Source organism: Hesperophylax consimilis, chromosome 9 (genome assembly GCF_061612785.1).
Source record: "Hesperophylax consimilis isolate HC1 chromosome 9, BYU_Hcon_1.0, whole genome shotgun sequence".
In the NCBI taxonomy this organism is placed as follows: domain Eukaryota; kingdom Metazoa; phylum Arthropoda; class Insecta; order Trichoptera; family Limnephilidae; genus Hesperophylax; species Hesperophylax consimilis.
The window spans coordinates 35,730,534-35,745,240 of NC_142844.1; the positions used below are offsets into that span (position 1 = coordinate 35,730,534).

At 39.4% G+C, this 14,707-nt stretch overlaps 1 protein-coding gene across 2 annotated transcripts in view; it reads left to right on the forward strand.

Moving 5' to 3' along the window:
- The first annotated feature begins 11,467 nt into the window (after positions 1–11,467).
- The window catches only part of LOC149421275 (aminoacylase-1-like), a 30,887-nt gene continuing 27,647 nt past the window's right edge, over positions 11,468–14,707 (forward strand). The window contains exon 1 of one of the 2 annotated variants that reach the window (XM_089635926.1): positions 11,468–11,595. Coding sequence is in view for 1 of the 2 variants with exons in the window: in XM_089635924.1 (XP_089492050.1) it covers positions 11,924–12,008 (85 nt within the window). In the remaining variant the exon portion in view is untranslated. Of the gene's footprint in view, positions 11,596–11,844; positions 12,009–14,707 lie in introns of those variants that run through there. The other variant, XM_089635924.1, reaches the window with a different exon arrangement.

Sequence of the window (14,707 nt, forward strand, 5' to 3'; positions counted from 1 at the left end):
ACAAATGTGAAATAACACATTTTAAATAAACAGAATATGAACCCGCTACATACGGATCGCTAGTCGAAAGCTTTACCCCTTGACCATGGAGGCAGTCAAATACAGTTTCTTGTAGTCATAAGTTTACCGTACATTTTTCGCCATACGTGCTTATTGTTATCAAATTAATTAGATATTCCTTTCCCTGCTAACGAGACTTTAAAACGAAAGTTAGAGAAATGACAAAAGTCAACCGTATACAATTGTTGGACTCGCGTTTTGCGTGTTTCCTGACTGTGCACTGGTGACTTTGGGATCAATGACGCTAGTTCCTCAGAGCATTCTCCATTAAAATACCTGTAGAAAAAGGACAGCATTCCCACCTGACGCTAGTGCTCTAAAGATTGCAATCCATTAAGATACCCTACATAACCTTCTCTAGGCTATCTAGACCCTCCACACAGCATCCCCAAATATTACATAGGGAAATTATATTCCTCAGGGCCTCCTGTGTCCTGTGTGGACTTAACGTAAAACAAAAAAATCTAGCATCGACAAAGGAATTATCAACAACAGTTCACGTCGAATAAATTAAGAACACTTAGTCGTTGCGAACTGCTGTTTGTTCGTTGGAGATCTGCACTCATGCTAGGCAATGATAACAAGTTACCTATAGATTCCCCGGTCGCTTCTATGACACGTTCTTGGTTCAACATCTCGGCTGTAGAACGGTTTGTCGGCTTATGTGTTTCCTCCCTCCTTCAACATAAATTGCGCCATAAAATTGAAAACTTTGAAATCCAACTGCACTCACCGAGAGTCCCCAGCGCCCCCGGCGAGAGCTCACCGTGACTAGAATAAAGGCGGCAAACGAGACGAGAGCCGCATGTGCAGTGTGCACACTCGCACCCCGCCTGCGGACGCATAGTCTATTGGCGAGTGTGTACAGCACTACGGCGGACACCTGCTGGTTTGTTGCTTTCCCATGATCGTGATTCATGATTTGATGATAAAAAAAGACGTTCCAATATGCAAACCATCGGCTTGCGAGCCATTCGGCTTGTGCATGTATACTTACCATTAGACTATTATCTCTATAGTTTCTATATTATGTTACATCTCTTTAGGCTCTTATGCTTGTATACATAGTTTTTTCTACTGTTGATTCACTTTTGATCTCCACATGGTTGATATTTAAAATCTTTTCATTTTGTTGTCTCTGAATTAATATTATATTTTTTATAATGTGCATGTATGTATTTGTATAAAATTAATAATACATCATACATGTACAGTACATATCTCTCTTAAAGTAACTAAGTAAAATAAAAAAAAATTCACTATTAAAACCACCCATTGACAAACTACTAAAAAGTACTTTATTGGGACTTTTCTCTGTTCTTGTATTATTTATTTCTTATTATATTGTATTATTTTGTTTTCTTAAATAAAATAAAAATAAGATTACTTAGGAGACTTAAATAAAATATGGTTCAATAGAACAAGTGAAATAATAATAAGAGAAGAAAAATACAACTATTGCAGGTTTGAACAGATTGAGTAGAAACAGACATCTACTCATTGACATAAATACAAAGATACGTTATGTTCATACTAATCGAACAGAAAATATGGCACGTTCCGACTTCTAGATTTAAATTGAATAATGAAATGCACCAAAAAAGAATAACTACAATGAATTTGTGTGATTGAATGAAATGGCTATGAATAACATCATACATAGCTAAATGAAGAGAACGCATTTGAAAGAGTTAGCCATTGAAATAATATGTGTGCGGGTGAAATGACTATATTACTATGAACGCCCCTCGTTATCAGTTGCAAGCTCAAGGTGAGGGCGAGCGTGTCCGCAGCAAGCATGATGTCACAGGCTAGCGACGAGCATTTTTTTATCGACATCTTGCTCAGAACAGCTCGGGAAGGCATTTTTTTCACAAAAGAGAGCCTAGAGTGATGTTTTTGTGTCATCCGATGACAGTTTGTCTGACCGACAGGCTTATGTGTGATACTAAACGCAGTAAATCACCAGCTTGTCCACTGGACCCAGTTCAGTGTACAAGCAGTGTACTTGTGATTTTCTTAAAATTCTTAACTTCTACTTTTATTGGAGGACTAGTTGAAGATTTTAATTATCTGCCCGGAATACCAAGGTTGTGAAGTCTGGGTATTGTGTTGAGGCGTGATAAAGTACATTTACCAAGTGGAATTAGGTAGTAGGAACACAATATTTCAGTCAGGTTGTAAATATAATTTGGTAAAATTGCAGCATTTCGCACATTTATACACACAAATTATCGAATAACACTGCCTTTCAATTTTATTACTACATGAAAGAATTATGTACATCGGGGGAGATGGAAAAACAAAATAGGTTGTTTGGGTTATTTTAATAATTTATGGGTATTACCCAAACTTAACACTTACACCGCGAAGAATGTAGAAAAAAACATGGTCGAAACTATCAATACATGTGAAATTTTGAACATTGGAAAGAAAAGGAACTTTAAAGCATCTTTCAATTTGGGAGGCGGCTATGGGTACCATTTATTGGATAACCAACACCTCTGTCATAGGTCACCCACCCCAAGTGATTCGCTATGTGTGGTGACTTAGCAGGGGTGCCGTGTTCACGGGGTGAGGTTTGTCCATGTCTGGGTGGCGAATGCCTCTGCCCCCCAGCTGCATGGCAGACTGGATTGGGAGAAGCCGGGTGAGGGAGACTCTTTGACGTCTTCCACCGACTCTCTCGGTCCCAATACTTTGCATCGCAATGGGAGGAATGTAATCATGCATCAATCCTGGAAACATTGACCACCAAATTCCTACCCATCCCTCATACCCTTTTCCTTCCCAGAACTTCCTCTCTTTCCATTGCTTAAAAAGACCCACCGCACAGAATCCCCAAAGATGACGTTGACCCTAAATGAAGTTATTTTCCTCGGGGCTTCCTGTGGGGAGTTAATGTAAAATAATCTGTTACCGAATATCCTATAATGAATACCTCCGACTTCTGACATTTCCCATTCATTCTGATAGCAGCATGCTACGCTAGACGGAAGTTGCGCGTCTTGATTTTCTTTCATACATTTTAATGACAAATTTAACATTATTCATAATCTGCTCATTCACACATGGCGCTAACTTAATTATTTTAGGAAAACATACTTATTGTTTGTTTGCGCTTGTAAATATGGAATACAGTAGAACCCCGTTAATTCGATCCCCGATAATTCGAACAAACGCTTAATTCGAAATTTTCGCGAAAAAAATATCCATAGAAAATTTTTTTCATACAAAATGGTTTTTTAATTCGAAATTCGTAAATTCGTAATTCAAAATTTATTTTTGTTCTAATTGTAATTCGAAAAAATTCGATTTTTGCCAAAATAAATCATAAAGTTTCAAATCTGAATCTATATTATATAATCTGTATAAATATTTTTACATATAAATACAATATTGTATTGGTGATTCAGTCCGATATTGTATTTGTATAGAATTGATCGAATTGGTCCGATATTGTATTTGTATAGAATATATATATATATATATATATAATATATTATATTCCACCAACTATGTGGTATCCTGAAAAACGATATAGATTATTTTTGTTTGTAATTATGACATCCGTGAACTGCACACACATAACCTATTTTTTGGGATATTTTTAAATACATCTATTTGAATTTCACGAATGAATGAATGCAAATATCGGAAGCGGAAATTACACCACTTCTCGACATCTGATCGAGCTGAAACTTGGCAGACAGACTCGTTGTTGATGACAATGCATTCTATTCTAAGGTACCAATCATGTACACACACGCGGATATACGCATTTCTCTGAAGTCGGACTGCATAAAGCAGTTAGTATGCAAAATGAATGTCGGTCCTACCCGATCGGCGTTTGGTAACGTTGGTAGAGTTGTAAACTGCAGTTCCTGGGTAGGACGGTTCAATCCTCAGTCAGACCAAAAAAAAGTTTTAAAAGACATTTTTTTTAGATGTATTGTAGTAAAAAAAACAAATACTACAAACAACATTGATAGCGGCCAGCGTTGGTTATCCTACGATTAATTAGGGTATTTTCTTTTGTATCTTTTACCATGATTTGACCACCTCACCTGACATAAATAGTAGTCTCTTGAAGTAATGAAGCTGAAATCAAGTATCATTTTTTTAAATGCGTGAGGCGGAAATCTTCAATGCAACCAATTACTGAGAAATTATTAGGTCGGAAACTAATTTTGAAATACAAATTTGTCCTCACGAGAGCCTTCTACAAGTGGTTCAAACATGGTTTAACTATCTGAAGCCAGTCGAATGATGGCTTCCCAATTTGAGGACTGTTGTGAGGCTGAAGGAACGTTCTTCAGATCTGATCTCACAAAGTTACATATTTCAGGTAATATTCTATTCTGAATGGTCTCACCAGGACAAAACTGAGGATTTCTCGTTCTTCCTCTCCAAAATCCTCTTTTGATTGATTGATTTTCGAAATGTAGGTACCTACCTATACAAAACAATATATTTTTTATTTTAATTGGCAGGTAAGCACCCGAAAATATTTTTTTATCCAAGTGATAGAAATACATACTAAAAGTTTTTTTCAGGTGGGAGATTAGTAGGCTATAAATCTTTATAAATATAAGGTGATAGAAAAAAATTTCTTGTTACAATGCATAATATCTCAATATTTGTTACGAAAATACTAAAACCCAAGGTTTGTTATGGAAAATATACATTTATTTTTAATGGCCATTTTTTGTATGTATTTACATTTGTTACTTTTATCAATTAAAAAATCCGAGTATTCCTACTTGCCATAGATTTAATAAATTTCTTTTGCTTGTTATTATTTTTTATTAACGATTTATGTTGTTTGGAATAAATTGTAAAATAATGTGAAATTCTGCGGGGGTTAACCCCCCTCGCCACTGAAGTTTATCAATTAGGGGGGTAATTTTTTAGAATTTATCTAAATTCTAAAAAATTATAATTATAATTAAAATTATAATTTTTATTCAAATCTTTGAATAAAAATTATAAGTACAACTGATAATATATTGAAAATGAAAATTATAATGAAATAAATAATATAAAAAAACTATAAATATGTACAGCTTGTTATAACTCTACTTAAGGGAGTTAATAATTAATATTATTCATGTAAAAGATAAGGAGGAACGAGTACAAAAAAAGAAGTTACTTAAGTTCGAACACGATTAAAATTTATTTAAAAAAATGTATAAAGAAGGGTTAGTCTTAATCTAGCTTAATGATAGTTTTAAATTGTAATTCTTAAAATTAATTGTCCTTTTTCTTAATCCTAAATTATTGTTCATTCAATGTCTTAAAAGTTGGGTCACGTTACGAGATAAATATGCAAAAATTGTTCAGGCACTTCCCTTTACGATGATTCTGGAACCGCGTACTCCACGTTCGCACTTATCACTGATACACAAAAAGCGGCAACTTGGGCTGGTTCCGAAGGGCGGAATCAGTTCAGCTTGGGCCACGGCTCCGAAGGGCGGAGTCGGCAGGCAGCGACTTCTGAGAGGGCAGCTTCCTGGGCGGAAGTCTGGCGACCACTCTGGCTTCCTGGGCGGAAGTTCGCGGGGTTACGGGAGAAGCCTCAGTGACCGCTCCAAGGGGGAGGGCAAGAGGTTTCTCGGCGGACGCGAGATGGTGACTCCTGAGAGGCGAGAGCGTGACTGTTGAGAGCTGAATCCGTTATATTCACCCGCGCAATCCGGCGAGCGTAGCGCGCCTGTGGTGGGTGCTGGAACTATAGAGGTTCCGCTTTACACCACTTCGGTGCGTTGTTTGAGTCCGTGGCGCTGGCATCGCCATTCTCACCGCTAGATTGCGCTGTCTGGCTGATTCGTACTAACTTACGGTTCAAAATCTTAATATATATTTAAGTATCTTAACATTATGCATGCATACACATAATTAATATCTGGTTGCAATTAAATTTCTAATCTAAGTTGACAATTACTCTTACATCTAGATTTATACTTAATGTTCAATATTTTTAAATTACGTTTTTAAATATGACCTTCAAACAATTACAATTTAGCCTAGCCTTGGGCGAAGGTTTGTTTTATTGCCGGGTCGCTGGCTTAACGTTCCCATTTCAGAATTACTACCTAATGAGGGTCTAGAGATAAATCTGCCGACTAATGGGTGTATTGCTTGAGTTGGCTTTCTAAATTTTTATTGCGATTTCCGGCAAGGCTCTTTACTAAATACGGTCTAATAATATCCGACTGCCGCCTCCGTCTGCGTGTAAAATCACAGTCACAGATGCAGGCGCACGTGTTTGCTTTGGCCTTTCTGTGAATTCAAGTCACATGGATACCTAGGGACATATCAATCGCCCCCGGTTTGTTTGACTTGAATTCACAGGGAGATTATAATTAACTTATTAGCTATTATTAACTTTACTATTGCTACGATATTAACCTAACAACCTAAATTTACATTATTATGATATTGATATTGGCATAAGTTATATAAAAAACTAGGTATCGCTTGGCGTCTGTCCTTCTGGCCTGGGTGCTGGACGCAGTTGGTCCGCGTGTACCTTACATGGTTTCCCTCTGCGTTCGATCCAGTAGATATTGCCTCGGCCTGTAGGTATTAGAATTTTATGAGGTCCACTCCACGTGGGGGCAAAACCCGCGTGGAATCCCGCTGCCAGATCTGATTGAGGGTGTTCCCTCATAAAGACCTTTTGACCCGTCTCGTAGTTAGATCTCTCTTCAACCGGCGGGGCATAGCCCTCACTGTACTTTCGTTGGGAATCCCTGATTGCTTGGTCTTGTTCTGCGCGCTGGCGTGCGGTACTTGCCGGGTTCGTAAATTCATCAGACGTGTGCACCATCCACTCGCCGGGTCGGGGGAGGTCGTAACCTAGAAGAGCTTGGCTAGGTGTTATCCCTGTGGCGGCGTTCTGGCGGCCGCGCAGGGCCCCGAGGAGCGTGGGTATATGGGTATCCCATTGCGCGTGAGCCTGTCCTTGAAGGTAGATTCGTAATCCTTTTTTTATTTCTTGATTGCGCCGTTCCGTAACGTTTGCTCGGGCGTGGTATATGGCTGTAGTCCAATGCAGGCATTGCCAACGCTCGATGGCTTGGCTCCACAAGGCGTTTCTGAACTGGGGACCGTTGTCGGTGAGCAAGGCTCGAGGGTAACCGAATCGGTTGAAAACCTCTGTCTCTAACAGCGTTACTAACTGCGGGGCTTTACTCGAACGAATCGGGAAGGCTTCAACCCATCTAGTGAAGAGATCCGTAACCACTAAGATGAATCGTTTCCCTCTGGCGGTCGTGGGATATGGTCCCATCAAGTCGATGGCCACGAGTTCGAACGGATTTGAAGCTTGGGTACTGCCAAAAGGAGCTGCGGGGCGTCTTGGCCGGGCTCGTGTAGTTAAGCACACCATGCATGCTTGAACATGTTTTTCTACATCAGTGCGCATGTTAGGCCAGAAATAGTGGGCTTGAGCCGCCCTAAGGGTCTCCTTTGCTCCCGGGTGTCCGGCCACAGAACTATTATGGTAGGCGGTGATAACTTTGCTAATCATACTGGTTGGTACTACCAACTGGGGCTCGTTGTGGTTCCTTCTTCTCCAGAGGTAATCGCCCATTTGCTCGTAACTTCGCATGTAGCGACGATCTTGTGCACTGGGAGCATGTCGTGCGCTAACTTGGCGTAGCCGCCTAAGTTTCTGTTGAGTTTCTGGGTCCGTTCTCTGCCGTTCTCTGATTTCTTCTGTTAATGCTAAGTTGATCGGCGTGTCATTGCTCTCCCGGTCCTGGCCTTCCACCTCCTGGAGTGGGGAGTCGCTCTCCTGAGCGACTTCCACGTGCATCACCTGAGCACCTGATTCTTCAGTGCCGCTGTCGCGCGTGGGGTACATCATTCGGTCCAACTCCTCTATGTCGGGATTTATGTACGTATCGCTGGGCTGGCGTCGTGGAATTAGATGAGTACTCAGCCGTTCGCCACGGCCAAAGTGCAAATATCCCCTGTAGAAGTCCACCACGGCTCTCTGAGCGGTAAGCCAAGCGTTTCCTAAGATTAGGGCTTCCCGTAATCCGTCTATAACCAAGAAATTATCTTCGAGCTCCCTTTCCTGTATGGTCCAGTGTAGCGTTGTCTTCGCTAAAATAGCCATTGACGCGGATGCGTGGGCCAAGTTTATTGTGTTAAGCGAGGATTTCTCGCAATTATCGACTGAAACTAGTTCGGCCCTTACGAGGTTATGGGAGGCTGCCGAATCGATGAGTGCTTCGAACTCTCGCCCTTGAATCTTAACTCGAATACGAGGCAGGAGGGTAACACTTTCGGCTGTTGCTGTGTTGCACGTTGGATATGTGGAATGAATTTCCATCTCGGGCATATTTGATACTATGACCGCTTGGTTAGGTATATCTGGGCTGTACGTACTTATTAGCGGCGGCACGTGGTTAAACTCATGTTGCGTAATATTCGTCAGAAGTGCGTGTTGGGTGTTTTCTTGCAATATATCGGGTGCTCCGTCTAACGTAGTAGAGACTGAGTACATATCCTGGCCACTTGGCCCGGCCAGTGGCTCTTGAGGTGTGAAATTAATTTGTGCAATAGTAGTGGCATTATCCGGTGTAATGGGCGCGCGCGCGTGAGGTGGGGGTTCCCTGACTGGAACGTAGGCAAAGGAACATTGAGGGGACTCTTGAGTGTTTTGTGGTCCAGTTCGCCCTTCTCGTGGGGTACGCTGGTAAAATTCTGGGGGCCCTAGGCGCGACGTTGTCCGACCTGTTCGGCGCCCGGGCTCTGCCAGTTTCCCGCCCTGTGGGACGGACGTTCTGGGCAATCGCTATTCCAATGTCTCCCTGGACAATATTGACACCAGGGGTCTCGCGGTTCTCTCCTCTCGCGGTCGTTACCGCGTCTATTTCCCCTTTCCTGAGGTTGGGGTGGCGGCGTACGGAATAGTGGCTCCTTTGGAAAATCTATGAGGTTAACACGCGAGGTAAGAGTCTCCATCGTGTAAGCCCCGAAGATAAGGCCCGCCTCCAGCAGTTCCCTGTAGCGGGGCGTCATCAGCCCTATTAGCTCTGGGCACAACTCGTCCATGCCCGCTTGTCCAAAAACGCGTTCGTAAACGGCTCGCTTCCGTCGTAAGAAGCATACGCCACTCTCGTTGCTCCGTTGTTGATCCCCATACAACGTGACAATTAGCGATGTTCTGGCTCCATCTACGCCGTAGCGCCTGCGTAGCTGGGCTGTAAAATCTTCCCAACTCCACCGTCCGCGTGAATGTGGCAGCCACCATTTTTGCGCTTCCCCTTGCAACCTGTTAACTGCCTTCTCGACCTTCGTTGCAGGTGAGCAGCTTGTATAATTAAAATACTCCTCGCACGCGGAAATGAATACTTCCGGGTCCTCTTCCGCTAGACCTCCGAATCGGTCTTCCAGAAGTCTTGATTGGCACGTGGTCTGACCCTTGTTCTCCATTCTTGGGGGAGGCTGTGGGAGAGTTTCTACCGCTCCTGCCGCCTGACTAACTTCTGCTGTGGCCGCTCGCGTAGTCCGGGTGCTAGCTGACGCCATTGTTCAAAATATTCTAAATTGTCTAAAAGTAAAAACTATTCCTAAATTTAAAAAAATATATATACCTAATTTAATTTGAAAAAATCTATACCTAAATTAATTAAAAAAATCAATACCTAAATTAATTAAAACTAGCTACAGCTAAGTTAATAAAAAAAGCAATACCTAAATTAAAAACAAATCTGTACCTAAACTATTACTAAGATTTTTGGGCGCCAAATACTCTTTTGATATGGGAAGTATTAAACCCGGATGTACATATTATAGAGACGAAAAAATACTGTAAAACATAAATCAAAATTGCCACTTAAAATTAAACAAAATTATAAATAACCTGAAAATCTTATCCTAGATTCTAACGAGGCTGTGGGCGAATAAATTATTTTACAAATTATGAAAATCGTTCCTCCTTTTAAATTAATTGCTCTAATCTCAGGGTCGGGAATCGGAAGTATGCACTTATACTTCTACCAGCCTAAAAGCCGGTAGGCCCCACGTTGGGCGCCAATTGTTATAACTCTACTTAAGGGAGTTAATAATTAATATTATTCATGTAAAAGATAAGGAGGAACGAGTACAAAAAAAGAAGTTACTTAAGTTCGAACACGATTAAAATTTATTTAAAAAAATGTATAAAGAAGGGTTAGTCTTAATCTAGCTTAATGATAGTTTTAAATTGTAATTCTTAAAATTAATTGTCCTTTTTCTTAATCCTAAATTATTGTTCATTCAATGTCTTAAAAGTTGGGTCACGTTACGAGATAAATATGCAAAAATTGTTCAGGCACTTCCCTTTACGATGATTCTGGAACCGCGTACTCCACGTTCGCACTTATCACTGATACACAAAAAGCGGCAACTTGGGCTGGTTCCGAAGGGCGGAATCAGTTCAGCTTGGGCCACGGCTCCGAAGGGCGGAGTCGGCAGGCAGCGACTTCTGAGAGGGCAGCTTCCTGGGCGGAAGTCTGGCGACCACTCTGGCTTCCTGGGCGGAAGTTCGCGGGGTTACGGGAGAAGCCTCAGTGACCGCTCCAAGGGGGAGGGCAAGAGGTTTCTCGGCGGACGCGAGATGGTGACTCCTGAGAGGCGAGAGCGTGACTGTTGAGAGCTGAATCCGTTATATTCACCCGCGCAATCCGGCGAGCGTAGCGCGCCTGTGGTGGGTGCTGGAACTATAGAGGTTCCGCTTTACACCACTTCGGTGCGTTGTTTGAGTCCGTGGCGCTGGCATCGCCATTCTCACCGCTAGATTGCGCTGTCTGGCTGATTCGTACTAACTTACGGTTCAAAATCTTAATATATATTTAAGTATCTTAACATTATGCATGCATACACATAATTAATATCTGGTTGCAATTAAATTTCTAATCTAAGTTGACAATTACTCTTACATCTAGATTTATACTTAATGTTCAATATTTTTAAATTACGTTTTTAAATATGACCTTCAAACAATTACAATTTAGCCTAGCCTTGGGCGAAGGTTTGTTTTATTGCCGGGTCGCTGGCTTAACGTTCCCATTTCAGAATTACTACCTAATGAGGGTCTAGAGATAAATCTGCCGACTAATGGGTGTATTGCTTGAGTTGGCTTTCTAAATTTTTATTGCGATTTCCGGCAAGGCTCTTTACTAAATACGGTCTAATAATATCCGACTGCCGCCTCCGTCTGCGTGTAAAATCACAGTCACAGATGCAGGCGCACGTGTTTGCTTTGGCCTTTCTGTGAATTCAAGTCACATGGATACCTAGGGACATATCAAGCTGTCGGTACAAAAAATAACAGGACGAATAGGTACTGGTAATCTTGATTATCCATGGGCCAGGCCGTGGCTGTCAAAATTCCAAATACAAAACAAACGTCAAAAATGGTTTATTTATGGTTAAAAATGTCTTCGCCAAAAGGGCTTCATGATTGCAAACGTGTTATTATTGTAAAATTGTAAAGAGAAAGCGACTAGAACGCTTGAAAATGTGAATCTGACTCAGGTAAATATAGCTTTCTATATGAGCTTAGCTGTTAAATGCCAAGAAGCCGCGAACGCGACCCGTGCACGGCGAAGGCATCTGAAAGAATTCACGCCACGTACTTCCAACAGCAATAACATGATAATGAACGATGATTGCCGCTGTTATCTTTAATCACATCAATTATCCTATCACGAGAGCGAATTTCATTACATGATTTAATTCTGTTGACAAACGTCAGCAGTTGAAACAGCTGCCTGCAGTCAGTGTCAGTAGGTAATCGTGTGCAGAAGTGTTGGGATATAATCGCTAGTTCTTGTTGTCATAATAGAAATATCACGAATTTAAAATGGCACAATGGAAAGATAATCCCGCAATCAAAAACTTCGTAGAATATCTTCAAATCCCTAGTGTACAACCAAATGTCAACTATGGTAAGTTTTATTTTATTTTTAGTTCAACTTTCTTTATTTTATTTGATGTGTTTTTTTTTATCACTTTTCGAAGTTCAGTAAATTAATTCATTTTCACTTTTCTTCCTAATCAAACATCAAACCGATGTAACTGAATTCAAACATTTGAACTATCGACCTCTGCCTCTTCCGGAAAATTTGGCAATTCTCCATAAATACTTGACTGGACAGATTTTTACAGAAATGTGTTTGAATATTATTTAAAAACGTTTTCTTTTAATATTTGGGTAACTATTTCTCTAACCGCTGTAATTTTATACACCTATTTAGCACATTAGCTTACATAAGGCCAGTGTTTCAATAACAATAGAGGATAATTTGTAAATAAAATCTATTTAACTGAAAACCGCTAAATCGTCGCTAAACACTGTAAGTTATTGAAAATTACGCTTTGTTTCAACAATTACTGTATTAGGTTCTTAGTTTGGGTTAATTATGTCATTTATGCGTATTTACCTTGAACCTAAATTTATGTAAGTGTCACTCCATACAAACAAGTAAAAAATGGTGAAGGGACCGTTTTATAAAGTGAATTTTGAACTTTGACTAAAAATGGAATTATTATGTATCTTTTACCATTTATCCCAACATAAATCGTTGTTTCTTGTAGTAATTAAGTTGAAACGGAGGGTAATTTCCATCATCTGCGCCTATTATTAGTGCGGCGGTTAGGTAAATATTTACCTTAAACAATATTATGTAGGTATTTGTGCCTTAGATTAGTGGAGTTGAATGATACCTACATGAATGTGGGTTAAGTTTAGGTATAATGTTATCATTATGTTTGTTTAAAACTAAATGTCTTCTTATCACCTTATTATTGTCATACAATCTCCTTATTATTTGAGACCTTCCAATAGTTTTGTATGCAATAATATCCTTTTTCTGAGAGAAAGGAATTTCAGTCACCGCCAAAACTAAAAGTTTTATATAGTCCCATACGTTTGAAAATTAAACTCAATACCATTTTGTCAAAGGCCGATTCTGATTTTTCTGATTGATTTTCCAGAAAATTGAACTCAATACCATTTTGTCAAAGGGCCAATTCTGATTTTTCTTATTTTCCAGGCAAGGGCTCCAAATTTGAATTTTAGAAAAACCATTTTCTTCCAACTGCCAAAATTAGAAAATCCTTTATATAAAATAATTTCTCCATATAGGTACCTACTATTTATTTGAGGTAGTGTTTGAAAATTCGAGTAGATATCGAACTATTTTTTTATAATCGTTACGTCCATCATGCAGTCGGCATTAAAGTATATTACTTTATCTGCTTACCAAATGGAGTAAACGTTACATAAAAAAAATACATTTTTAACCTAAAATGGGTAAATGTTCACCAAATTTTGACACCCTATTTTATACTAATATATATTTCAGTTTACGTTAGTCAAATAAAGTACCCGACACCAAAAATTATACCAATTAGTGAATGTTTATCACAATTTAAACCCCAGCTTATTCTGAAATCTTATCTAAATATGACCTTTTTGTTACTCTAAAAAGTTAGGTTTCCTCAAAAAAAGTATTTTATTCTTTAATGGATTGTGAAATATATAGATCTCGGTGCCTATTTTATATTTTGTGATGCAAAAAATGTAGTCTAATTATGACGCCTGGTAGAAATTTCTGTCGTAGCAATAAGGTCCCCTAAATTTTACCTACTCCTTCTGTATGTGTCTTTTTGTTGAATGTAGAATTTTGTATTGTATTGTTCGTCAGAAAGAAGGTCGAAGAGTTGTAGATAGTTGTAAATAAAAGTCATTAATTATAATAATAATAAAGTAGTAATCAATCGTCGAAATGTTAGCTAATTATTGAATTATCAAAGCTTTTTTTGCTTTGGCCGTCGTCTTTTGCGTTTCTGTCCAACAGGAACAGTTCTTGTTTCTGGAGGTGCCTCCACATACTTCAGCGGAATTGCTGAACCCATGGTATGTTTGCAAATATAATCTTTTAGATATTTTGGGCAGTTGCATCTGCCATTCAGCCAATCACTCTTGTCTCGTGGTAATTTTACTTCCCACTCAGAAAAATGTTGTACTTTGTACTCTTCGAACGTCTCCCATGGTCGTTCGTAATTTTTGCACCCCAAATCGGCACCAGCTGGAACTCTGTAAGAGCAGACCATGTCAAGGAAATTTTCCCCATTGGTAATTTTCCGTCCACATTTTGGCGCGGGGAAATAGTCAGCCGCGAGAAAATCTACATTTGGCTACATTACAGTTATAAATACTTCTTCATTTGCGATGCGGATTTACTATTTTATGCATTCGGTTTTTGGTACACATTTCTTTTTTTGGTGTTTGTCATTTTAAGGGTAAAGTGTTTGTGGGAGCCAGAACTTATTTTGGTAAACAATATATTTGTTACCCTTTATCTGAATTGAATTAAGCGTGTGCAAATATAAATGTTACTATAACATGTGGTACTTCATATTGTAATCTAATAAATTCTTATCATTTATTTACCTAAATTTATGTTGCTTAACAAACCTCAAACAACAATACATTCACCAAACATTATCTTCTTTCAGACTTACAAATTCCCATCTTGTTTTGAATTTATGTTCTCCATTTCATTATCCTTTGCAAAATACATATTACAGGAATGAGTAGCATGCACAGAGTTTGTAATTAGGGTAGGTAGTAGAAAAAACA